Source organism: Dendrobates tinctorius, unplaced genomic scaffold, assembly GCF_039654945.1.
Source record: "Dendrobates tinctorius isolate UK_male_01 unplaced genomic scaffold, ASM3965494v1 ptg000090l, whole genome shotgun sequence".
In the NCBI taxonomy this organism is placed as follows: domain Eukaryota; kingdom Metazoa; phylum Chordata; class Amphibia; order Anura; family Dendrobatidae; genus Dendrobates; species Dendrobates tinctorius.
The window spans coordinates 8,064,602-8,089,300 of record NW_027361758.1 but is presented as its reverse complement, the minus strand read 5'-3'; the positions used below and the strand labels follow the sequence as shown (position 1 = coordinate 8,089,300).

The 24,699-nt window shown below is 42.6% G+C and overlaps 1 protein-coding gene across 5 annotated transcripts in view; it reads left to right on the top strand.

Annotated features, from left to right (window-relative positions):
• The window catches only part of ABCB9 (ATP binding cassette subfamily B member 9), a 111,394-nt gene that overhangs the window by 46,560 nt on the left and 40,135 nt on the right, over nt 1-24,699 (top strand). For 3 of the 5 annotated variants that reach the window (XM_073586052.1, XM_073586049.1, XM_073586050.1), the window contains exon 4: nt 11,794-11,924. The exons of 1 other annotated variant lie outside the window; for it this stretch is intronic. In XM_073586052.1, the coding sequence (XP_073442153.1) occupies nt 11,794-11,924 (131 nt within the window). The remainder of the gene's footprint in view (nt 1-11,793; nt 11,925-24,699) is intronic. One more of the 5 variants, XM_073586051.1, reaches the window with a different exon arrangement.

Sequence of the window (24,699 nt, the reverse complement as noted above, 5' to 3'; positions counted from 1 at the left end):
TTTTTTGGGGGGTCTCCCTTTTTTTTGGAGCTAGAGAGGCTACGCAGACAGCTGCGGGCTCATATTCGTAGGCTGGGAAAGGGGACATGGATATTAACCCCTTCCCAGGTTGTAAATATCAGCCCACAGTTGTCTGCTTAGCCTTTCTGGGCCCAAAATATGGGGGACCCCCACGTCATTTTTTTTTGGGGGGTCTCCCTTTTTTTTGGAGCAAGAGAGGCTACGCAGACAGCTGTGGGCTCATATTCGTAGGCTGGGAAAGGGGACATGGATATTAACCCCTTCCCAGGTTGTAAATATCAGCCCGCAGTTGTCTGCTTAGCCTTTCTGGCCCTAAAATATGGGGGACCCCTACGTCATTTTTTTGGGGGGTCTCCCTTTTTTTTGGAGCCAGAGAGGCTACGCAGACAGCTGCAGGCTCATATTCGTAGGCTGGGAAAGGGGACATGGATATTAACCCCTTCCCAGGTTGTAAATCTCAGCCCGCAGTTGTCTGCTTAGCCTTTCTGGGCCCAAAATATGGGGGACCCCCACGTCATTTTTTTGGGGGGGTCTCCCTTTTTTTTTGAAGCCAGAGAGGCTACGCAGATAGCTGCGGGCTCATATTCGTAGGCTGGGAAAGGGGACATGGATATTAACCCCTTCCCAGGTTGTAAATATCAGCCCGCAGTTGTCTGCTTAGCCTTTCTGGGCCCAAAATATGGGGGACCCCCACGTCATCTTTTTTTGGGGGGTCCCCCTTTTTTTTGGAGCCAGAGGCTGCGCAGACAGCTGCGGGCTCATATTCATAGCCTGGGAAAGGGGACATGGATATTAACCCTTTCCAAGGCTGTAAATATCGTCCTGCATGTTTTTTCGTTTTTTTCTGGCCCTCCCTTTTTTTTTTTTTTCCTTACAATTATTTTTATTTATGTTGGGGTTATTTGCTTTTGAACAGTTTAGGATTTAAAATGGATCTGCGTCTTATTGACGCTTATCCATTCTTAACCGTGCCTAATGTCACCTATCAGAAAAGGTGACATTAAGCCCTATTTTACCACATATCCCGCCGCTACATGGTAGTGGGAAGAGAGTAGCTAGGCCCAAGTATTTCCGCATCTTATAGATGCGGACTTTCTTTGGCAGAGGCGGACTCATATGTACATGCGGGGGGGGGGATCAAGATCCATATGCAAACATTGGTGGCATATCTAGAGCATGGCAGAATGCTGTAGCTAATCCTCTGATGGCGGTACAGGCAGGTAATTGTACTCAAAATCGGTGGCATATTCCCTAAATTTAAAATATCAACTATTTTGTGTTGGTTACAGCATGTTAACACATTACTGTCTATACATTTTAGGTCCGGGACTATCCAGCTGTCTGGGACCAGGCAGAGGAGACCTACAAGGACCGATATTATAGGGACCTGTGCTGGACAAAAATTTGCCGCCAGATGTTTTCCGACTGGGATCAATTCACGAATGCCGTACAGTCTCAAATTGGTAATTTGCAAACTTTTTATGATGTCTAATATTATATATATTCGAAAATGTACTCAAGTTTTTCTTTTTGTTTGTCCTGTAGAGAAAGATCTCAAGCAGCATTGGCGGTCGGTAAGGGACCGTTTTAACAAGTTTCTGGTTAACTGTTCCAAAAGTGGATCATCGCCAAGCACGAAGCACTTTCCCTTTTTTGAAGAACTCCAGTTTGTGATATCAAGCAGGAATGTGCGGAGGTATTTTTTTGAAAAAGCCCAAAAAAACTTGTAATGTGTTTAGCCATGTGTACAGTAAAAATTGGGTGCGTTGCGTAATTAACGCTGCGTCATGTTACATCGTTCAATTGCCAGGATACAGATGTTCCAGGAAATGTAAGTGTATTTCCGTAAATGCTTTCAACACTATGCGTCCAAAGATGTAGGGATGAGGACTACCTAACACGACATGTTGCATGTTTATTGTACAATGCAGCATGTCTAGCTAGCTTGCGTAGGCGTTCTTGCTACGCAAGCTAAGTTTAAACGTCAAATTATAGCATCGTTATTTGTCATGTCTTTATTGAAAACAGGCTTTATCACCATGTTGCAAGAAAAAGGGAGCAGCACTTTTCGATGAGTGGGATGTTGGCTGTGTCCAAAGTGTAGCTTCTATGCCGCAAGGCTACATACCATACTAATGTTTTTTTTTTTTTCTTTCCAGCACTCAAGGGAACATTGAACCGTCTAAACAGACCGGACAAGAGTCCGACGATGGAGCAGGATCCTCTGGAGCTGGGGAGATCTGTTCACCAAGTGTCGAACCACCTTCTGCCGTTGCCACATGCTCTGCATCTGATGTAACATCTGCAACACCAGCTGCAGGAACATCTTGTTCGGCAGAACCTGTTGTTCGACACCAACCTGCCTGTCCGGTGGCAGGAGAGCCGACAAAAAAAAAAAAAATGAAGATCCTACTGTCAAGGCAGCGACAGATACTCTGGAGTTGATTAAAAAATCCACTTCAGAGGACCAGTATGATTTCTTTGCACTGCAAATTGCAAGCCAAACTCGATCATTGCCACCGGACAGGCAGTCAATTTTCATGAGTGTGGTCCAGATGTCCCTAACGGCTCTAAAGGACCCTGCGCCGATCTTCAACTATGAACAGATTTGGACGGGGCTTTTTGGCCTATTCCGGGCCAGACAACAAGGCCCGCAACCTCCAGCCCCTGTGCGCCAAGACAGTGAACACCACAGCTTCACCCAGCAGTTGCAGGCAGCAGGAGACTCCATATCAGATTGCAGTACTGGGTATGGCTATTACCCCCAGTACTACAACTTAAATTAAAGTTATCTTTTTGTTTTATCAGTTTTTCTTCTGTTGTTCTGAAATGGACTCATTTGTGTCCACAATGTTTTTTCAAATTGAAAAAAAAGAGGTTGACATGTTTGTCAAATGGTATTTATCCATAAATAAATTTATACGTTTCCAAAATTATTTTGTTGTCCTTCTTGCTCCTTCCTATGATCTGTCTTTTCCAGTCTCTATGCTCTACCTTACGTTATGATTATTTGTCGTAGACTCTGCTCTGTTCTTCAGGTTACGTTCCCTAGCTCTTGTACCTTGCCTGTGTTCCTAGTGTACTTTTTTGTGTATGTTTTTGAAGGCACGTGCATTTTCACTTTCACCTTTTGGAACAAGCTTTGCCGTGACGTCTTGCATGCGTCTTCTGTACCTTAGCCCTACATTGTCGCTGTGTGCCCCTTGCATGCGCCTGGTTGTAACCGTGCCCTCCTCTATGTGCCTCAGCCGGGTTTTCCATGCTTTCTTGCACCCACACTGTTTCTCGCACTGTGCGTTTTGTGCTTCTTTATCAGAAGGCTTTTTCGCATATTGCTACCTTTAATCTCTGTTGTGTTCTGATCTGTATGAGCTGCGTTGAAACCTTACGTGTTGTCCGTACCCACCTGTTACTGCCTATGTTCTACTCTTTGCCCAGAAACCTGCCCCTGGCATGTGTCTCTTCAGGACGTTGTGTTGAATCCTGCCTTAGACCATGTCTTGAACTGACGCTCCTCCTTGAATGAACCCTTGAACCCTGGCTTGCCTGCCGGATGCACGTAGTCTGGCGTTGGCTGACATAGGTCCGGAGAGTGATGACTGCGACCTGATGTCCGGAGATGATGTCCACATCATGATGTCCGGACCGGTTGATCGTTGCCAAATGTCAGGAGTCATATGCCACCTAACCCTTGTCTGAACCCAGGCGTGCCACCTAGCATAACATGCCTTGGATGTTGGCGTGCAGTCGCACGCACCTTGATGTGTCCTCATCATTAAGTATTTACACAGTTGTTACCCTTAATACAAGCTTTAATGACGAGAATAATAATCTTTAATAATAATCTTTATTTTTAGATAGCGGAAACATATTCCACAGAGCTTACAGTTTGCACACATTATCATCACTGTCCCCAATGGGGCTCACAATCTAGATTATCTATCAGTATGTCTTTGGAATGTGGGAGGAAACCGTAGAAGCCGCAGGAAACCCACGCAAACAGGTGGAGAACATACAAACTCATTGCAGATGTTGGCCTTGGTGGGATTCGAACCCAGGAGTCCAGCGCTGCAATGCTACAGTGCTATCCACTGAGCCACCGTGCTGCCCTGTGTCCACACTAGGTCTTGTCTTGTATGATGCACATACTCTTTTGTCAGACACACTTGTGTCTTCCTTGAGCCGGCCTTCTAGTTACAGCAGTCATAGTGCCTCACACCATTTTTATTGCCCCTGAGACACTCCATGTATTGGTGGTGGTTCCTCACAGTGTCAGCTCTCCCTGGTTGAGTGTGTGCCACAACCTAGATCGTCAACAGCAAAAGAGACCGTCATATTAACCTTAAACTATGGGATGTGTCTAAGTACATGTGTGAGTACGTGTGTAAGTACGTGTGTGTGAGTGCATGTGAAGTTCATGTGTATGTGTGTGTGAGTACGTGTGTGTGAGTGCATGTGAAGTACGTGTGTGAATACGTGCGTACGTGTGTGTGTGAGTGCATGTGAAGTACGTGTGTGAGTACGTGCATATGTGTGTGTGAGTACGTGTGTGTGAGTGCATGTGAAGTACGTGTGTGAGTACGTGCATATGTGTGTGTGAGTACGTGTGTGTGAGTGCATGTGAAGTACGTGTGTGTGTACGTGTGTGTGAGTGCATGTGAAGTAAGTGTGAGTACGTGCATATGTGTGTGTGAGTGCATGTGAAGTACGTGTGTGAGTACGTGTGTGTGAGTGCATGTGAAGTACGTGTGTGAGTACGTGCATATGTGTGTGTGAGTACGTGTGTGTGAGTGCATGTGAAGTACGTGTGTGAGTACGTGTGTATGTGTGTGTGAGTACGTGTGAGTGCATGTGAAGTAAGTGTGTGAGTACGTGCATATGTGTGTGTGTGTGAGTGCATGTGAAGTACGTGTGTGAGTACGTGCGTACGTGTGTGTGTTTGTGAGTGCATGTGAAGAACGTGTTTCTAAGTACATGTGTGAGTACGTGTGTGTGTGTGTACATGTTAAGTACGTGTGTGAGTACATTGAGTACGTGTAATGTGAGTATGTGTGTGTACATGCGTCTGACTATATTTAGCAAAGCAAAATTGCAAACAAAAGGGTTGGACCAGGAAATTATCCTTTTTTTTTTTTTTGTTCAAACAAGTCTACTTTGTAAAACTTTATTGATATGTGATGCTGTTGAAAACGCAGACAATTCCAGATTCCAAAAACGCAGCTAAAAACGCATGTTTTCCGCATCAAAACCGCACCTGCGGTTTCTGTCAGCATATGCGGTTTTTAGTGCGGAAAAAAACGCGGGATAATCCGCAACGTGTGCACATAGCCTTAAATTCTTCCAAAATAATTTTTATAGCCGCATCAAATGCTAAAGAAGAGGACTGAATTATAATTGAAATAAACACACAATAGTTACATAAAATCCTTTGTAAGTCTGCATTCACACACTGCTGCAGAGGTGACTGATAATATTCTGGTCCTTTTAGGAAGAACAATAGTGCATTAGTGGGCAACTTGTTTACTCAGCCTGCAATTTTTGCAATTGCTTATGTGTCTGGAACAATAAATTCTTCAACCACTTGAACCACCTCAAATCTAGATTAATATATTGGCTTTACCATGTAAAGCTCTATTGCCTTTATGAATATGCCTGATTGCTTTTTAAAAGTATGCTGTTGAAATATGATTTACTTTAAAGGGAATCGGTCAGCAGGTTTTTGCTACCTCATCTGAGATTAGCATTATGTAAGCAATGAGACCCTGAACCCAACAATATATCACTTAGATTACAGGGTGCAGCAGTTGTGACACAATCAGTTTTTAGATGTAGCATCTAGCAGAGCTCAGAAAGTTGCCCCCGCCCACACCACAGCTTTTGTGTACATTGTCAGTTGATGGTGAGGTGCTTATCCCAGTAAGGAGCATGGTCAGACCAGGGCTCACATGGCTTTAGCCCAGGAATTGATAATGTTCTAGTGATGAAATATTTATTGTAAATAAACAGCACACAGCCTGATAAGTGACACATTGTTGAAATCTATGTTTTAACCCCAGCTTCATGCTGTCCACAGATTAAAAGTGCTTCTCACTAAATTAGAATATCATCAAAAAGTTAACTTATTTCAGGTCTTCAATACAAAAAGTGAAACTCATATATTATTTACAGTCATGACAGAGTGATCTATTTCAAGTGTGTATTTCTGTTAATGTTGATGATTATGGCTTACAGCCAATGAAAGCCCAAAAGTCATTATCTCAGTAAATTAGAATAATTAAGAAAAAACACCTGCAAAGGCTTCATAAGTGTTTTAAAAGGTCCCTTAGTCTGTTTCAGTAGGCTCCACAATCATGGGGAAGACTGCTGATTTGACAGATGTCCAGAAGTCAGTAATTGACACACTCCACAAGGAGGGTAAGCCACAAAAGGTCATTGCTAATGAAGCTGGCTGTTCACAGAGTGCTGTATCCAAGCATATTAATGGAAGGTTGAGCGGAAGGAAAAAGTGTGGTAGAAAGAGGTGCACAAGCACCGGGATAACCATAGCCATGAAAGGATTGTTAAGAAAAGGACATTCAAAAACTTTAGGGAGATTCACAAACAGTGGACTGCTGCTGGAGTCATTGATTCAAGAGCCACCATACACAGACGTATCAAGGACATGGGCTACAATTGACGCAATCCTTATGTCAAGCCACTCATGACAAATAGACAACGTCAGAAGCGTCTTACCTGGGCCAAGGAGAAAAAGAACTGGACTGTTGTTCAGTGGTCCAAGGTGTTGTTTTCAGACGAAAGTAAATTTTGCATTTCATTTGGAAATCAAGGTCCCAGAGTCTAGAGGAAGAGTGGAGAGGCACACAATTCAAGCTGCTTGAGGTCTAGTGTGAAGTTTCCACAATCAGTGATGGTTTGGGTAGCCATGTTATCTGCTGGTGTAGGTCCACTGTGTTTTATCAAGACCAAAGTCAGCGCAGCCGTCTACCAGGAAATTTTAGAGCACTTCATGCTTCTCTTTGTTGACAGGCTTTTTGGAGATGGAAATTTCATTCTCCAGTAGGACTTGGCACCTGTCCACACTGCCAAAAGTACCAATACCTGGTTTAAAAACAACAGTATCACTTTGCTTGGTTGACCAGCAAACTCGCCTGACCTTAACCCCATAGAGAATCTATGGGGTATTGTCAAGTGGAAGATGAGACACCAGAGCCAACAATGCAGACGAGTTGAAGGCTGCTATCAAAGCAACCTGGGCTTCCATAACACCTCAGCAGTGTGACAGGCTGATCGCCTCCATGCCACGCCACATTGATGCAGTTATTGATGCAAAAGGAGCCGCGACAAAGTATTAAGTGCATTTACTGAACATGCATTTCAGTAGGCCAACATTTTGGATTTTAAAATAATTTTTCAAGCTGGTGTTATAAAGTATTCTAATTTACTGAGATAATGACTTTGGGGTTTTCATTGGCTGTAAGCCATAATCATCAACATTAACAGAAAGAAACATTTGAAATAGATCACTCTGTAATGACTCTATCTGCCTATCGGCGCGCGAATTTTGGCTCATCTTTCATCGTTTTAAAGAAATCTCAAGATGGAAGAGGCCAGGAGCCATTTGGTGAGCTGCATTTCTTGCTACATGTTCACAGATTTACCAGTGGAAAAGCCAAACTTCACATGCCACAAATGCAAGCTTGTGACCCTGTTGGAGGAAAAGTTGCAAAATCTCGAAGAGAGGTTAGCTACGTTGAAGATCATTAAGGAAGGTGAAGAGTTCTTGGACAGAGCAGAATTATCTCTTCATGTTACAGAAAGAGAAGAAATTCGAAGTGCGCCTGAAGAAACAGAGGAATGGAGACATGTGACCCAGAGAAGCAGGAGGATCAGGAGGCAGTCAGCACCCATACTGCTCAGAAACCAGTACCAGGCTCTCACGCAGGAAAACGATGAAGAAATACATCAGGATAAGACTTTGCCAACAAACAGCAACCTTGTACGCCTTCAGAGTCCTCCTGGATGGAGAAAGAAAAATGTTGTGAAGAAGAAACGGAGAGTGGTGGTCATGGGGGATTCCCTGTTGAGAGGAACAGAGGCCGCTATCTGCAGACCGGATATAACTTCAAGAGAAATGTGCTGTCTTCCAGGTGCAAAAATTAAAGATGTGTCTGACAGGATATCAGGACTCTTCAGACCTACAGATGACTACCCATTCCTGCTACTACATGTGGGGATAAATGACACCGCAAGAAACGACCTGGAAACCATCTGCAGAGACTTTGAAGACTTAGGCAAGAAAGTGAAAGAACTGGGAGCGCAGGTGGTCTTCTCTTCCATCCTCCCAGTGGATGGCCATGGAACAAGGAGGTGGAATAAGATTCTGCAGGTGAACAACTGGCTACGTCGATGGTGCCGTCAGCAACGATTTGGATTTCTGGATCACGGAGTGAACTACTTATACGATGGACTACTTGCTAGAGATGGGGTGCACCTTACGAAGACTGGAAAGCAGGTATTTGGAAGTCGCCTTGCTACACTTGTAAGGAGAGCTTTAAACTAGAACAACATGGGAAGGGAAGCAAAAGACCAGAAAAAGCCATACACCTGACAAATGCTATTGAGAACTCTGCTATTAGAAGTGGAAAGGAAGAACAAAGACGAAAGAATCTAATTAATAAAAATATTGGAGAAAGAGAAACCAATCACAAACTAAAATGTTTCTATACTAATGCACAAAGCATGGGCAACAAACAAGGAGAATTGGAACTACTAACACAGGAAAAGAAATATGATGTCATTGGAATCACTGAAACTCGGTGGGACAATACACATGATTGGAATACAAGACTAAAAGGATACAACTTATTTGCAAGAAACAGACTTGATAAACGAGGAGGAGGTGTCACATTGTATGTTAGAAACGCGTATATCTGCACAGAGATTGAAGCTTCAGAGACCGGGAGTTCTGTGGAAACTGTTTGGGTAAGAATACAAGGACAGAACAATGGAAAGGACACCATTGTAGGCATTTACTACAGGCCGCCTGTGCAAGCTGAAGATATGGATGAACTCTTTATGCATCAAATGGCCAAGTTCTCCAAAAAATATGACATAGTTGTTATCTTCCAGAAGGTAGGAGAGAAAACAAGGGGAACTGCTACCTTGGATCTAATCCTTATAAACAGGGAGGAAATGGTTGAGGAGGTAAAAGTGGCTGGGACCCTAGGAGGTAGCGACCATGCTATTTTAAAATTTTGGATAACTAGAGGCGGAAGACCTGTGAAGACTCAGACGTCAAGGTTAGATTTCAGAAAGGCAGATTTTAAGGGATTCAGAAAGAGAATTGGAGGGATCCAATGGCTGGATGTCCTTAAAGACAAAAATGTCCAGGAAGGATGGGAAATCTTGAAAAATGAAATTCTCAAAGCACAATTGTTAACAATTCCGAAAAGAGGGAAGAATAGGAAGCATTTAAGAAAACCAGGATGGATGAACACAGAACTTAAGCACATGCTAAAAAGGAAGAAAAAAATGTTTATAAAATGGAAAGAGGGAGGCATATCTAAAGAAGAATATAATGCTGTCTGCAGAACCTGCAGGGCACAAATCAGATTATCTAAAGCTGAAAATGAATTGAGGCTTGCAAGCAAAAGCAATAATAAAGGATTTTGGGGATATTTCAAAAGTAAAAGAAAAGTCAAAGATGCTATAGGATTTTTACAGGATGAAAATGATGAAATGGTAAGACAGGATGTTGAGAAGGCTGAACTTTTAAATTCCTATTTTGCATCTGTTTTCTCTCAGAAAGGAAATGTAACATCAACTGTTATTCACTGTCCTATTAAGGGAATAGAAGAATCAAGGATATCTATAAACAGAAAGATAGTGAGGAAACACTTAGCTAACCTAAATGAATTCAAGTCTCCAGGTCCAGATGAATTACACCCCAGAGTACTGAAGGAGATAGCAGAAGAAATTTTTGAACCCCTCTCCATAATCTTTGAAAATTCTTGGAGAACAGGAGAAGTGCCAGAAGACTGGAGAAGAGCAAATGTTGTTCCTATCTTCAAAAAGGGGAAGAAGGTGGACCCAGGCAACTATAGGCCGGTGAGTCTGACTTCTATACCAGGAAAGATCTTTGAACAAATTATTAAACAACATGTATGTCAATACCTGGATAAGAATGAAGTGATTAAACAGAGTCAGCACGGGTTTGTAACTAATAAGTCATGTCAGACTAATTTAATTTCCTTCTATGACGGTATTACTGATTGGGTGGATCAAGGAAATGCTGTAGATATAGTATATCTTGACTTCAGCAAAGCATTTGACAAAGTTTCTCATACAATCCTTATTGAAAAAATGACTACGTATGGAATGGACAAGGCAACTGTTAGGTGGATTCATAACTGGCTTAGTGATCGGACCCAAAGAGTGGTCGTAAATGGCTGCACATCCAGTTGGAAGAATGTCTCAAGTGGGGTACCACAGGGCTCTGTCCTGGGCCCTGTATTGTTCAACATCTTTATCAACGATTTAGATGAAGGAATTGAGGGTAAACTGATTAAATTTGCTGATGACACAAAGCTAGGAGGGATAGCTAATACTAGAGAAGAGAGAGAGAGGATTCAAAAAGATTTAAATAAACTGGAGAAGTGGGCAGCAACTAACAGAATGGTTTTTAACAGGGAGAAATGCAAAGTACTACATCTGGGCAATAAAAATGAAAAAGCATATATAGAATGGGAGGAATAGGGGTAAGTGACAGCACATGTGAAAAAGACTTGGGTATACTAATAGATCACAGACTGAATATGAGTCAACAGTGTGATGCAGCAGCAAAAAAGGCAAATGCAATTCTAGGATGTATTAACAGAAGCATACAGTCTAGATCACGTGAAGTAATTATTTCCCTCTACTCCTCTTTGGTCAGACCTCATCTGGAATATTGTGTCCAATTTTGGGCACCACATTTTAAAAAAGACATCAACAAACTGGAGCAAGTTCAGAAAAGAGCGACCAGAATGGTGACCGGTCTGCAAACCCTGTCTTATGAGGAAAGGTTGCAGGATTTGGGAATGTTTAGTTTGCAAAAGAGAAGACTGAGAGGAGACTTAATAGCTGTCTACAAATATCTAAAGGGCTGTCACATTGTAGAAGGATCAACTTTATTCTCATTTGCACAAGGAAAGACTAGAAGCAATGGGATGAAGCTGAATGGGAGGAGACACAGATTAGATATTAGAAAAAACTTTTTGACAGAGTGATCAATGAGTGGAACAGGCTGCCACGAGAAGTGGTGAGTTCTCCTTCAATGGAAGTCTTCAAACAGAGGCTGGACAGACATCTAACTGGGATGATTTAGCGAATCCTGCTTTGAGCATGGGGTTGGACCAGATGGCCCAGGAGGTCCCTTCCAACTCTACGATTCTATGATTCTATGACTCTATATAATATGAGTTTCACTTTATGTATTGAAAAACTGAAATAAATTAACTTTTTGATGATATTCTAATTTAGTGAGAAGCACTTGTACATAGCCAAAACCTGCTGACATATTCCATTTAATGGAGTATTCTATGCTTTTGACAGCAAGAATATTCTACAAACTAGCTATTTAAATATATTGTTTGTTCTTTAATACTATGTAATCTTCGCACCACCAGAAATCACTAGGAAGCACATTATTTAGGGTAATTAAGAGTTTTTGCGAATTAATATAATATTATCATTTTTAATTTTAGTGCATAACTGTTATATCACTTTTTTAAGCTCATTTTCTGCAGGAGTACGAGGTGGCCTTTTTACGTTTACATTTGCAAGACTAAATATTCGAATACGGAATCTTCTCTTTCGATCCCTGGTATCGCAGGAGATTGCCTTTTTTGATGAGAATCACACAGGTCAGTATATCAGGTTAATAAAAGCACAATAATTCAACACTGTGTACACAATTATTAGGCAATTTGTCTGTTTGATGATTAATTTTATTATTGAACAGCTACAGTGCTGTCGGTCAGTCCAAAAGGTTAATAAACTTGAATATTTAAGAAACTAAAAGTGAGGCGTGGTCTTTCTTAGGAGAATTATTATGCAACTAAATGAAACTGTACATTCTACCATCTCAGTTGCTTACTTTCATGTGTTAAAATGAGAATAATAACCAAATTCACTAAATGATAAAACCAATCTGGCAATATGATTCCCCAGGTCAGTACAAGTACGTAGATACCAATCGTGTATAGGTTCTTTTTTATTTAAGTGATAAAATTCCAAATAAAGCGTCTCCATTTTTCATTATCTGGGGCTGGGTGAGGGCTTATGCTGATGTTTTTATTGAAAGTATTTTGGTGTAGATATCATGTTTTGATTGCCTGTTATTGCAATGTTGCGGTGACCCAGAAAAAGTAATTGTCGTTTTTTGTTTATTTTTTTCGTTACGCCATTTACTGAAATTATTAATTTACCATATATACTCGTGTATAAGCTGAGATTTTCAGCACATTTCTTTATGCTGAAAATGCCCCCTTCGGCTTATACACGAGTCATTGTCCAGAAAACCAGCGGGGGAGGGAAAGGGGTGCGGCAGAGCAGTGGCAGGAGCTGGCGGCCGTGACCTCATATTCACCCTCCTCGCACCATCGCTGAACGTTCCTGCATATTCGTTGTCCTGGTGAGGCAACTCTTCCCCTGTGCTGAGCGGTCACGTGGTACCGCTAATTAAGGTAATGAATATGCACACGTCTCCCCTCCATAGGCGTGGAGCGTATATTCATTACCTTAACCCCTTCCTGACATGACTTACTATCCCGTCCATGTGCCCCCTGGGCCTTAATGCCCATGGACGTGATAGTACGTCGGCGGGAGCGCAGCTGATTGCGGCCGGGTGTCAGCTGATTATCACAGCTGACACCCGACACTATGTGCCAGGAGCGGTCATGGACCGCTCCTGGCACATTAACCCCCGGCACACTGCGATCAAACATGATCGCAGTGTACCGGGGGCATAGGGAAGAATCACGCAGGGAGGGGGCTCCCTGCGTGCTTCCCTGAGACCGTCGGAACAACGCGATGTGCTCGCTTTGTTCCGAGGGTCTCCTCCCTGCAGGCCCCCAGATCCAAGATGGCCCCAGATCCGGGTCCTGCAGGGAGGTGACTTCTCAGTGCCTGCTGAGAGCAGGCACTGAGAAGCCGCCTGCACTGCCTGTCAGATCACAGATCTTACACAGTGCAGTGCAAAGTGTTCGATCAGCGATCAGACACCATATAGTAATGTCCCCCCCTGGGACAATGTAATTGTCACGGTCCTGTTAGGATCGGTGTGCAGTCACCGCTGAGCAAGGACTCACCCACACTGCAGAGGGGCCTGGGGTCAGACACGGCTGGATAGTTCAGGCAAGATGGACCTGGAGAAGCTGAAGTCAGTGAGCAGTGAAGGACCTACGGTCATGTGACTGTAAGGGGCGGGGTTAGCATTCTGCTGCCAGAGATAGGCAAAATACTATACAGGAATACTCAAAGTCAGACAAACCGGGTCATACACAGAGATAACAGTAAAGTACCAGGGATGAGACAGAACGGATAGTCGGGGACAGGCAGTGGTCAAACCCAAACAGACATAGAAGGTACTAAGCAGAATCCAACAAGCAGTATCCAGAGAACAGGCCGAGTCGTACACCAAGTTATCAGGCAAACAAGAACACAGCACAAACACACTCAGGGGTCAACACACTCTGCCAAGGGCGAAAGTATAACTGACGGAGATAGGATCTTCCAGAGGCCATAAGAAGCCTTCCCAGAACCAGGGAGAGGCCACAATAATGAGCCCCAGGTGTGCAGGTAAGCCTGCACTGGGATCATACCTTTTAACCTCAGAAGTGCCAGTCATCAGCACTGGTTCCAGACATTAACCCCACATGTGCAAGTCAAACCCGCACTGAGATCATGACAGTAATAAAGTAAAAAAAATAAAAAGTGTAAACATTTTTTAAAAATTCCAAAATAAAAAAAAACAATAAAAGTACACATATTTAGTATCGCCGCGTCTGTAACGACCCGCCTTATAAAACTGTCCCACTAGTTAACCCCTTTCGTGAACCACTTCAAAAAAAAAAACAAGGCAAAAAACAATGCTTTATCATCATACCGCCAAACAAAAAGTGCAATAACACGCAATCAAAAAGACGGATATAAATAAACATGGTACCGCTGAAAAGTCATCTTGTCCCGCAAAAAATGAGCCGCCATACAGCGTCACCAGCGAAAAAATAAAAGTTATAGCTCGCAGAATAAAGCGATGCAAAAATAATTATTTTTTGCATAAAATTTTTATTGTATAAAAGCGCCAAAACATAAAGACATAAATGAGGTATCACTGTAATCGTACCGACCCGAAGAATAAAACTGCTTTATCAATTTTACCACACGCGTAACGGTGTAAACGCCCCCCCCCCAAAGAAACTCATGAATTGCTGTTTTTTGTTCATTATGCGTGCCAAAAATCGGAATAAAAAGCAATCAAAAAATGTCATGTGACCGAAAATGGTACTAATAAAAATGTCAACTTGTCCCACAAAATATAAGACTTCACATGACTCTGTGGGCCAAAGTATGGAAAAATTATAGCTCTCAAAATGTGGTGATCCATAAACAATTTTTTGCAATAAAAATCGTCTTTTAGCGTGTGACAGCTGCCAAACATAAAAACCCGCTATAAATAGTAAATCAAACCTCCCTTTATCACCCCCTTAGTTAGGGAAAAATAATAAAATTAAAAAAAATGTATTTATTTCCATTTTCCTGTTAGGGTTAGGGCTAGGGTTAGTGTTGGGATTATGGTTAGGGGTGTGTTGGGGTTAGGATTGGAGTTAGAATTGGGGGTTTCCACTGTTCAGGCACATCAGGGGCTCTCCAAACCCGACATCGCGTCTGATCTCAATTCCAGCCAATTCTGCATTGAAAAAGTCAAACAGTGCTCCTTCCCTTCCAAGCTCTGCCATGTGCCCAAACAGTGATTTACCCCCTCTTATGGGGTATCAGCCTACTCAGGACAAATTGCAAAACAACTCTTGTGGTCCAATTTCTCCTGTTATCCTTGGGAAAATAAAAAATTGGGGGCAAAAACATAATTTTTGTGGAAAAAAACACATTTTTTTAAATTTTTATTTCCTCTACGTTACAAACTTCTGTGAAGCACTTAGGGGTTCAAAGTGCTCACCATACATCTAGATAAGTTACTTGGGGGGTCTGGTTTTCAAAATGGGGTCACTTGTGGGGGGATTCCACTGTTTAGGTACATCAGGGGCTCTCCAATCGTGACATGGCATCCGATCTCAATTCCAGCCAATTTTGCGTTGAGAAAGTCAAACGGTGCTCCTTCCCTTCCAAGCTCTGCCATGCGTCCAAACACTTTCCCCCGACATATGGGGTATCGGCGTACTCAGGACAAATTACACAATAACTTTCGGGGTCCTGTTTCCCTTGGGAAAATAAAAATTTGGGGCGAAAAGATCATTTTTGTGGAAAAAATATTTTTTAATTTTACAGCTGTACGTCACAAACTTCTGTGAAGCCCTTGGGGGGTTCAAAGTTCTCAACACACATCTAGATAAGTTCCTTGGGGGGTCTAGTTTCCAAAATATCATTTGTGGGGGGTTTCCACTGTTTAGGCACATTAGGCGCTCTCCAAGCGCGACATGGAGTCCAGACAATTCTGCGTTGAGAAAGTCAAACTGTGCTCATTCCCTTCCGAGCTCTGCTATGTGCTCAAACAGTGGTTTACCCCCACATATGGGGTATCGGCGTACTCAGGACAAATTGGGGTCACTTGTGGGGGGTTTCTACTGTTTAGGCACATCAAGGGCTCTGCAAACGTAACATGATGTCCGCAGACCAATCCATCAAGTTGGCATTTCAAAACATCACTACTTCCCTTTTGAGCCCCGACATGTGCCCAAATAGTGGTTCCCCCCACATATGGGGTACCAGCATACTCAGGACAAACTGGACAACTTTTGGGGTCAAATTTCTCTTGTTACCCTTGTGAAAATAAAAAATTGCGGGCTAAAAAATCATTTCACGGCTCTGCGTTATAAACTTCCGTGAAGCACTTGGGGTTTCAGAGTGCTCACCACACATCTAGATAAGTTCCTCGGGGGGTCTAGTTTCCAAAATGGGGTCACTTGTGGGGGAGCTCCAATGTTTAGGCTCACAGGGGCTCTCCATACGTGACGATTGGAGCTAATTTTCCATTCAAAAAGTCAAATGGCGCTCCTTCTCTTCCGAATCCTGCCGTGCGTCCAAACAGTGGTCCCCCCCCCCCCCCCCCCCGCATATATGGGGTTTTAGTATACTCAGGACAAATTGGACAACTTTTGGGGTCCACTTTCTCCTTTGATCCTTGGGAAAATAAAAAAATTGTTGCTAAAAGATCATTTTTGTGACTAAAAAGTGAAATGTTCATTTTTTCTTTCCATGTTGCTTCTGCTGCTGTGAAACACCTGGAGGGTTAATAAACTTCTTGAATATGGTTTTGATCAGCTTGAGAGGTGCAGTTTTTAGAATGGTGTCACTTTTGGGTATTTTGAGCCATATAGACCCCTCAAACTGACTTCAAATGTGAGGTGGTCCCTAAAAAAATGGTTTTGTAAATTTTGTTGTAAAAATGAGAAATTGCTGGTCAACTTTGTTTCTAAAATTGTGCTGATGTAAAGTAGACATGTGGAAAATGTAATTTGTTAACTATTTTGTCACATGACTCTTTAGGGTTTATCAGAATAAAAATTATTTTCACCAAATTTCCTATTTTTTCACAAATAAACGCAAAAATTATTGACCTAAATTTACCAATAACATGAAGCCCAATATGTCATGAAAAAACAATCTCAGAATCGCTACAATCCGTTGAAGTTTTCCTGAGTTATTACCTCAAAAAAGGACACTGGTCAGAATTGCAAAAAATGGCCAGGTCATTAAGGTCAAAATAGGCTGGGTCATGAAGGGGTTAGGGTGCTCACCACACATGTAGATAAATTCTTTGAGGGGTCTAATTTCCAAAATGAGGGTCACTGTTTTCCTGTTACCCTTGCGAGAATAAAAAAATTGCGATCGAAAATAAAATTTTTATGAAAAAAAGTTTAAATGTTCTTTTTTTCCTTCCACATTACATTTATTCCTGAGTGGTTAACAAACTTCTTCAAAGTGGTTTTAAAATGGTGTCACTTTTGGGTATTTTCTGATATATAGACTCCTCAAAGTTATTTCAAGTGTGAGGTGGTCCCTAAAAAAATTGTTTTGTAAATTTTGTTGAAAAAAATAGAAATCGCTGGTCAACTTTTAATCCTTCTATCTCACTGAGAAACAAAAAATGATATTTCAAAAATTGTGCTGATGTATAGTAGACATGTGGTAAATTGTATTTATTAACTATTTTGTGTAACATAACTCTTTTGATTTAAAGGGAATCTGTCACCCTTTTTTTGCCCTATTGGCTGCCAGCATAGACATCGGGGGCTTATCTACAGCATTCTGTAAGGTATTGTAGATCTGAAGCCCTTGTCACTCCAGCTCTATTCACTGCCCAACACTGCCTCCTCCTGCTTAACTGAGATACCATTATGGTGTGTGACTTTAGGCATAAGGAGCTGTCAGTGAAGCAGGAGAAGGCAGTGCTGGACGGAGAATTGAGCTGGAGTGACAGGGGCTTCATATCTAAAGTCTCATTTGTATATCAATTCAGATGGTGATTTCTCAGTAATAGAGGATTGGACTGACCATGTAAAGATATTGCTGGGCTTGTCTTTAAATGTGCTGCTTGAACATATAAATAGTTTGGAGGGAGGAGGGTGGAATCCTGCTGACAGATTCCATTTAAATTAAAGGTAATTAAAGTTGCAAAAAATTGTATGAGCAGAATACAGAAGAAGAGTTGCTAAGCTAAATTCTGCAAAAAAATGTATTACACTATTGCATCCAGTTTGGCACATTTAGAATCTGTTTTATACATGTTTTAGTACCGTAATCAACAGGGGGAGGCATGGGAAAACTAGAAGGGGGATGTGTTTGTGGCGCATGTTATTGGGATATGCATTAGATGCCCGTCGGCCAAACTGTAATCAGCTGATCATTCTTCCGGCTCTCCTGTATTTCGCAGCACTCATTCGGCTGATCTCTCCTATGTTCCTTACAAGAGAGCCATCACCAGACATGTTTGACGGCGGTCTATTTGAAGGAGACAATACAATCTGCAGTCCAAAATCGGACATGCCAAACCAATTATTTCCCCCCGACAATTTAACTGGGCCCAATGTACATTAGACTGTCACCCGATCCCATAATAATAATCTTTATCAATATCGGAGGGTTTAGCTAACCGTCTACTGTGTATGGGAGGCTGTAGTGCACACGGTATAAAATATAGACCGTTTTATTAAATATCACTCACTGTGTTGTGGGACAATGCATTCACTGGATTCTGACCACTTGTTAAAAATGGATTTGATATATGAAAATACCCAGTAGCCTCTGAAACACAATGGAGGGAATTTATCATTCTTTGTTGTCACTGTCAGACTCAGGGCTTGCTGTTCCGGCTTCGGCCACTAGGAGGCACCGGACTGACACGTCGCCGCCAGACCCGGGGCCTGCTGTTCCGGTCTCGGCCACTAGGAGGTGCCAGACCGTCACGTCGCTATCGGACTCGGGGACGGCTGTTCCTGCCTCGGCCACTGGGAGGCACCGTGGTTCGCCCCTGGGTGAGGGTGGTGACAGAGAAGAGGCTCCTGCGCAGGCATCTGGTGGGCGCAGGCTCCGCCCCTCTGTCAGTCATGTAGGGCTTACTGCATCTCCATCTGGCCTGGTCCTAATTACATCATCAGTCCAGGAACCTGTGAGGGATGACCTGATCCCTCAAATATCCTTGGACTGGTCTTGCAAGCCGCCGGATATATTCTTGGTTCCCCTGCGTGCTACTGTGTAATTTGCTATAGTTAAACTCTGACCTCAGCCTGGATTTCTGACCATTCTATTGTCTGCCGTTTTTGTACCTCTGCCTCTCTTCCGATTTTTTGACGCTGACCTTCGCTTGGATTCCTGACCCTTCTGCTGCCTGCTGATTCTGTACCTAGCTGCCCTCCTGGTTTTACTGACCTTGGCCTGGATTTTTGATTCTTCTTCTGCCTGGTGATTTCGTACCTCTGCTGCCCTCTGGCCTCCGACTCCTGCCTCCTGACCTTGATTACGGGTTTTAGTTTTAACCCCTTGGCGGCCGTCCTGCTCTGGTCCCCTGCTCCACTAGACTTCTACCCCCTGGGCCTTGCTACAATTCCAGATCCCTGTATAGGGGTTAAGGGTCTCGGGGTTACTCGGGGTGCTGTTCCTACTGCAGCCCAGATTCGCAGACGGCCGTCACATTTGTATTCTGAAAAGCTGGTACCAAAAAATCGCAAAATTGTATTTGCAACCAATTTTTGGTTACTTTTTGCCCTTTTATGGCTGCAATGAACCTTTTCAAAACATAGGTGGGGCTTAGTAAAAGATGACAAGGGCTACCTCCATCCATCGGATTCAAGGTACGCCATGAAACTGGCATAATTTGTAACTCAAATCTCCGCCAGCTCATGTCTGGTAGATATTACATTTTCTGACACACGGACAGACCAAATAGGCGCCAAATTAATTAAGAGGCATACGCTCCTTACAACTATGTAGCTATAGGTTTAAGGCCGGCTTGCCAGGCTGCCAGTCGCGATAAAATCTCCCATTGTGCTTATGCTGGTCCTATAATTAATGCCCTGAAGAGTCACATTCATAAAAATATGGCAGAATGAAATGCCACAGTTAATTCCTCACTTCTCTTAAAGCAAGGGCTCACAGTCACATGCAAGAAACTCAGACGAGTCTCGCACGTCAATACCCGGCACTGCCGCCGGCACTCAGATCGGAGCGTGCGAATGTACGTATTTCTATGCAGCTGAATGCTCCAATCCGAGTGCCTGTGGCAGTGCCGGGTACTGACGTGAGAGACTCGTCTGAGTTTCTCGCATGTGATTATGAGCCCCAATTCTGAGGTCAGTAGCGGCTGCCATCTCCTGTCTCAGTAATGGGAAAGGCTATCTTCACTGAATACAGATTTTACCTTAGAATTGACAATTTTGATAATGATTGATCAATTCTGGCAGAGAAATGCAGATTTCTCTGATAAGATATATTACAAGGTTTCGTATTTTCATGTGGATTATTTGATTTCTGAAATAAAAATGAAAACCACGGTTAGGCCGGGGTCACACTGGCGGGGAATACGGCCGAGTGAGAGGCGCTAAAAGCACGCATTAGACACGGACAAATGATTTTCTATGGGGCAGCTCCCATCAGCCGTATATTTCTCCTCCGTATTCTACGGTCCATGCCAATCGCAGCATGCTGCGATTGTCAGCGTACTACAGCCGTAATACGCCAATGCAAGTCTATGGGTGCGCAAAAAATACGGATTACACACGGACCACACGTGTGACTTGCGAGAAATACGCACCGGTGTCTTTTAGCAAAGCCGGCTATTCAGTGCGCTATACAGTAAACTCACACTGACAGGTTTAATAAAGAAACGAAAGAATAGATATATACGCATAGAATACACACATATATATATATAAATATATATATACACGCATTCTATGTGTCTATATCTATTCTTTGGTTTCTGTTAGAAACCCTGTCATAGGACTCCATTATGTCCATTTTGCAAGCCTGCGAGAAAATCTCAGCATACGGATGCCATACGGATTACATACGGATGCTGACATGCGCAAAATACGCGACCACACCTTGATTACGGATGACATACGGAGCACTGTTTAGGGGCCATTCATCCGTATTACGCATGTAAAATACTGACCGTATTTTGCGTCGGTTAGTGTGACCCCGGCCTTATGCTTTAATGTCTCAAGACTCAGAGAAGCTGGCCATACAGTTTAGAAAAACAAACAAACAGGTATTCAGAAATCAAGGACTGTCTCACTGAAATCTAAGCTCTTATTCAGCATGTGTTTAGTTTACCTCTTCTCAGAATTGTGGTAAGATTTTTTTTACATGGCCGAGGGCTGTTCTGCAGATACATATACTGGTGATTTTGAACATTGTTGTCATGCAGGTACTGCTGTTTTCCACTAGATGGCAACAAAGGGCTTTTATTGGTTCTGTTTCGATGTATTAATACATCTATTATGCTCTCTTACATAGTGCCTTCGTATTCCACCAGCGCTTTGATCATCTCTGTACCCATTGGAGCTGACAATCTAAATTCCTTGTCACTATGTCTTTCTGTGGAGTGTTAGATCTTTACAATTTTTGGATCCCCAAACAGATCTCTATTATGTGTTCAATCACATAAAGCACATATTTATGGTGAAATCATTGCCGTCCAATGCTGTAGAGCAGGGTTCCCCAACTCCAGTCCTCAAGGCCCGCCAACAGGTCATGTTTTCAGGATTTCCCTTGGATTGTACAGGTGATGCAATTATCACCTGGGCAATACTAAGGAATTCCTGAAAACATGATCTGTTGGTGGGCCTTGAGGACTGGAGTTGGGGAACCCTGCTGTAGAGTGCCTGCTCACCCACAGCCAATGATAAAGCATTTTCAGGCTAGGAGGGCGGTGTTTCGGTTGCACCAAATACCAAAATTTTACTACCCAGAGAAAGCCATTAAGAAACTGCAAGTAGCTGCCATCGTTCACAGAAGGGAGTGAGCCCTCTGTGACGGAGCAGTCACAAACGCCCATCACTGTTATGAACTAAGTCAGTTGTCTCCAAAATATGACTGCAGTGTGAAAACGTATACACGGTCATGATTCCACTTGTGTATGCCTCAAGTGCCAGTTAGAGGAAGGCCTGGTTCAGAAAGCCATACTTAGGGCTCGTACCCACTTGCGAGAAATACGGACGAGTGCAATCCGTTAAAAAAACGGATTGCACTCGGACCAATGTTATTCAGTGGGTGACATCTCATTTGCGATTTTTTTTTCTCAGCTGAAATCGGACTGAGAAAAAAATTGCAGCGATTTGCTGCGTATCTCGGATGAGACTCGCCAATGCAAGTCAATGGGTGCGAGAAAAAAAATTGCACAGCATATGGACCATGCGAGTGCTGTCCGATTTTTACGGATACATTTCCAATCTGTGTCACAGAACACTGTAAATGGTCCTGTAAATGACTGTAGAGAAATAGTTGCAGAGAAAAAAAACACATTGCATGCGCATGTCATACGGATGCTATGTGAGAAAAATCGCATTGTACTCGCATGACACTCGTCCGTTTTTTTTCGGTCCGGAAATCGGATCGTTTTTTTTTTCTCGCAAGTGGGTATGAACCCTAAAGCTTGGACCAGTCATGTCCACAAGTTGCAGATGTGACTGAATTTGTATGCCTGTCCACATAGCGGACGAGTGCAGGATCTTCTATTTACAGTGGTATGTAAATTTTGGGCATCCCTGGTCAAAAAAACTGTTAAATTGTGAACAGTTAAGCAAGATGAAAATGAAAAGATCTCTAAAAGGCCTAAAGTTAAAGATGACACATTAACTTTGTATTTTAGGCAAAAAAATATTTTGTCTTATTCTTCCATTTTAAAAAATGCAAAAAGGAAAATGGGCTGATGCAAACGTTTGGGCAACCTGCATGGCTACTACATAGTAGCACCCTCTTTTGCAAGTATCACAGCTTGTAAACGCTTTTTGTGGCTGACTAAGAGTCTTTCACTTCTTATTTGAGGGATTTTCATCAAATCTTCCTTGGAAAATTCTTCCAGCTCTGTGAGATTCCCGGGGCGTCTTGCATCCTCTGCTATTTTGAGGCCTAGCCACAGATTTTCAATGATGTTCAGATCAGGGGACTGTGAGGGCCATTGTAAAACCTTCAGTTTGCGCCATTTGAGGTAGTCTAATGTGGATTTAGACGTATGTTTTGGATCATTATCCATTTGTAGAAGCCATTTCAACTTTAGCTTTTTCACAGATGGTGTTATGCTCACATCAAGAATTTATTCATGCATGATTGATCCTCTCCCATGCATAATGGTTGGCGAGATGTTTTTTTCCTGAAATTCTGTGCCCTTTTTTCTCCACACATACCTTTGATGATTGTTGCCAAAGAGTTCTATTTTAACCGTGAAGAAAATGGGAAAATCCAGCAACCACAAAATTCATAAAACTTCACATATATTAGTAGATTTAAAACATTAATGGAAAAAGTTTTAAAAAATAATGGTCGATGTGTTTTTTTTTTTTTAAATATTTCTTTTCATGTTTTAAATCTACTAATAAATGTGAAGTTTTATGAAATTTGTGCTTGCTGGATTTTCCCATTTTCTTCACTGTTGATTTACTCAGGAAACCACCCTGAAGTCTCCCTGCACCGCGCCCCTGTTCTGGGAATTTCTCAGCCTGGTGAGCTGATGGTTGCTCCATTGAGTTCTATTTTAACCTCATCGGTCCACAGGACGTGTTTCCTTCCAAAAATCCATCAGGCTTGTTTACATGTTCTTTGTGCATACTTCTTACACTGAATTTAATGGTGAGGACGCAGGAGAGGTTTTCTTCTGATGACTCTTCCATGAAGGCCATATTTGTGCAGTTGTCTCTGAACAGTATAACAATAACCACAACTCCAGAGTCTGCAAAATGTTTCTGAAGGTCTTTTGTAGTCAAGCGGGGGTTATGATTTGCCTCTCTAGCAATCCTACGAGCAGCTCTCACTGAAATTTTGCTTGGTCTTCCAGACTTTATCATGACGTCCTCTGTTCCTGTTAACTGCAATTTCATAATTACATTTCAATCTGAGGACAGGGCAACTTGAAATCCCTTTGCTATATTCATATAGCCTTCTCCTGCTTTGTGGGCTTCCACCATTTTCATTTTCAGAGTGCTAGGCAGCTGCTTAGGGTATGTGCACACGCTGCGGATTCCGCTGCGGTTTTGGCCGCTGCAGACCCGCAGCAGTTTTAGCTGTGGTGTACAGTACCATTCAAATGAATGGTAACCAAAAACCGCTGTGTAGACGGTGCGGATTAATCCGAGCTGTTTTCCTGCGGTTTTGAAACCGCAGAAAGAATTGACATGTCAATTCTTTCTGCGGAATCCGCAGCGGTTTCCTATCTCCACCATTGTGGAGATGGTGAAACCGCAGGACCAAACCGCAGGCTAAACCGCAGATAATCCGTAGGTCTTTTGACCTGCGGTTTTATCTGCGTTTTTTGCAAAATCCGTGCGGATTAATCCGCAGCGGATTCCGCAGCGTCTGCACACACCCTTAGAGGAATCCATGGCTGCTTTTTTTTTTGCCACAAGTTTAGAGGAGGCTAGGTTTTTATAAAGCTGCGAAATTTGCATCAACTGGCCTTTTCTAACGATGATGGTGAACAAGCCATAACTCTGCCAGGCTAATTAAGTTCTGAAACCTTGGTCAAAGTTATGAGTACACAAATCTCTAACTTTTGCATCTGCCCTTTCTTTTGTAATTTTTAAAATGTAAAAAATGACTTTAAATATATATATTATATATAATATAGAGAGAGATCATTTCCTCTTCAACTTGCTTATCTGTTCACAATAACAGTAATTTTGACCCAGGGTGCCTAATCATTTACATGGTACTGTGTATGCATTAATTTGTTTGTAAATCAGTCCA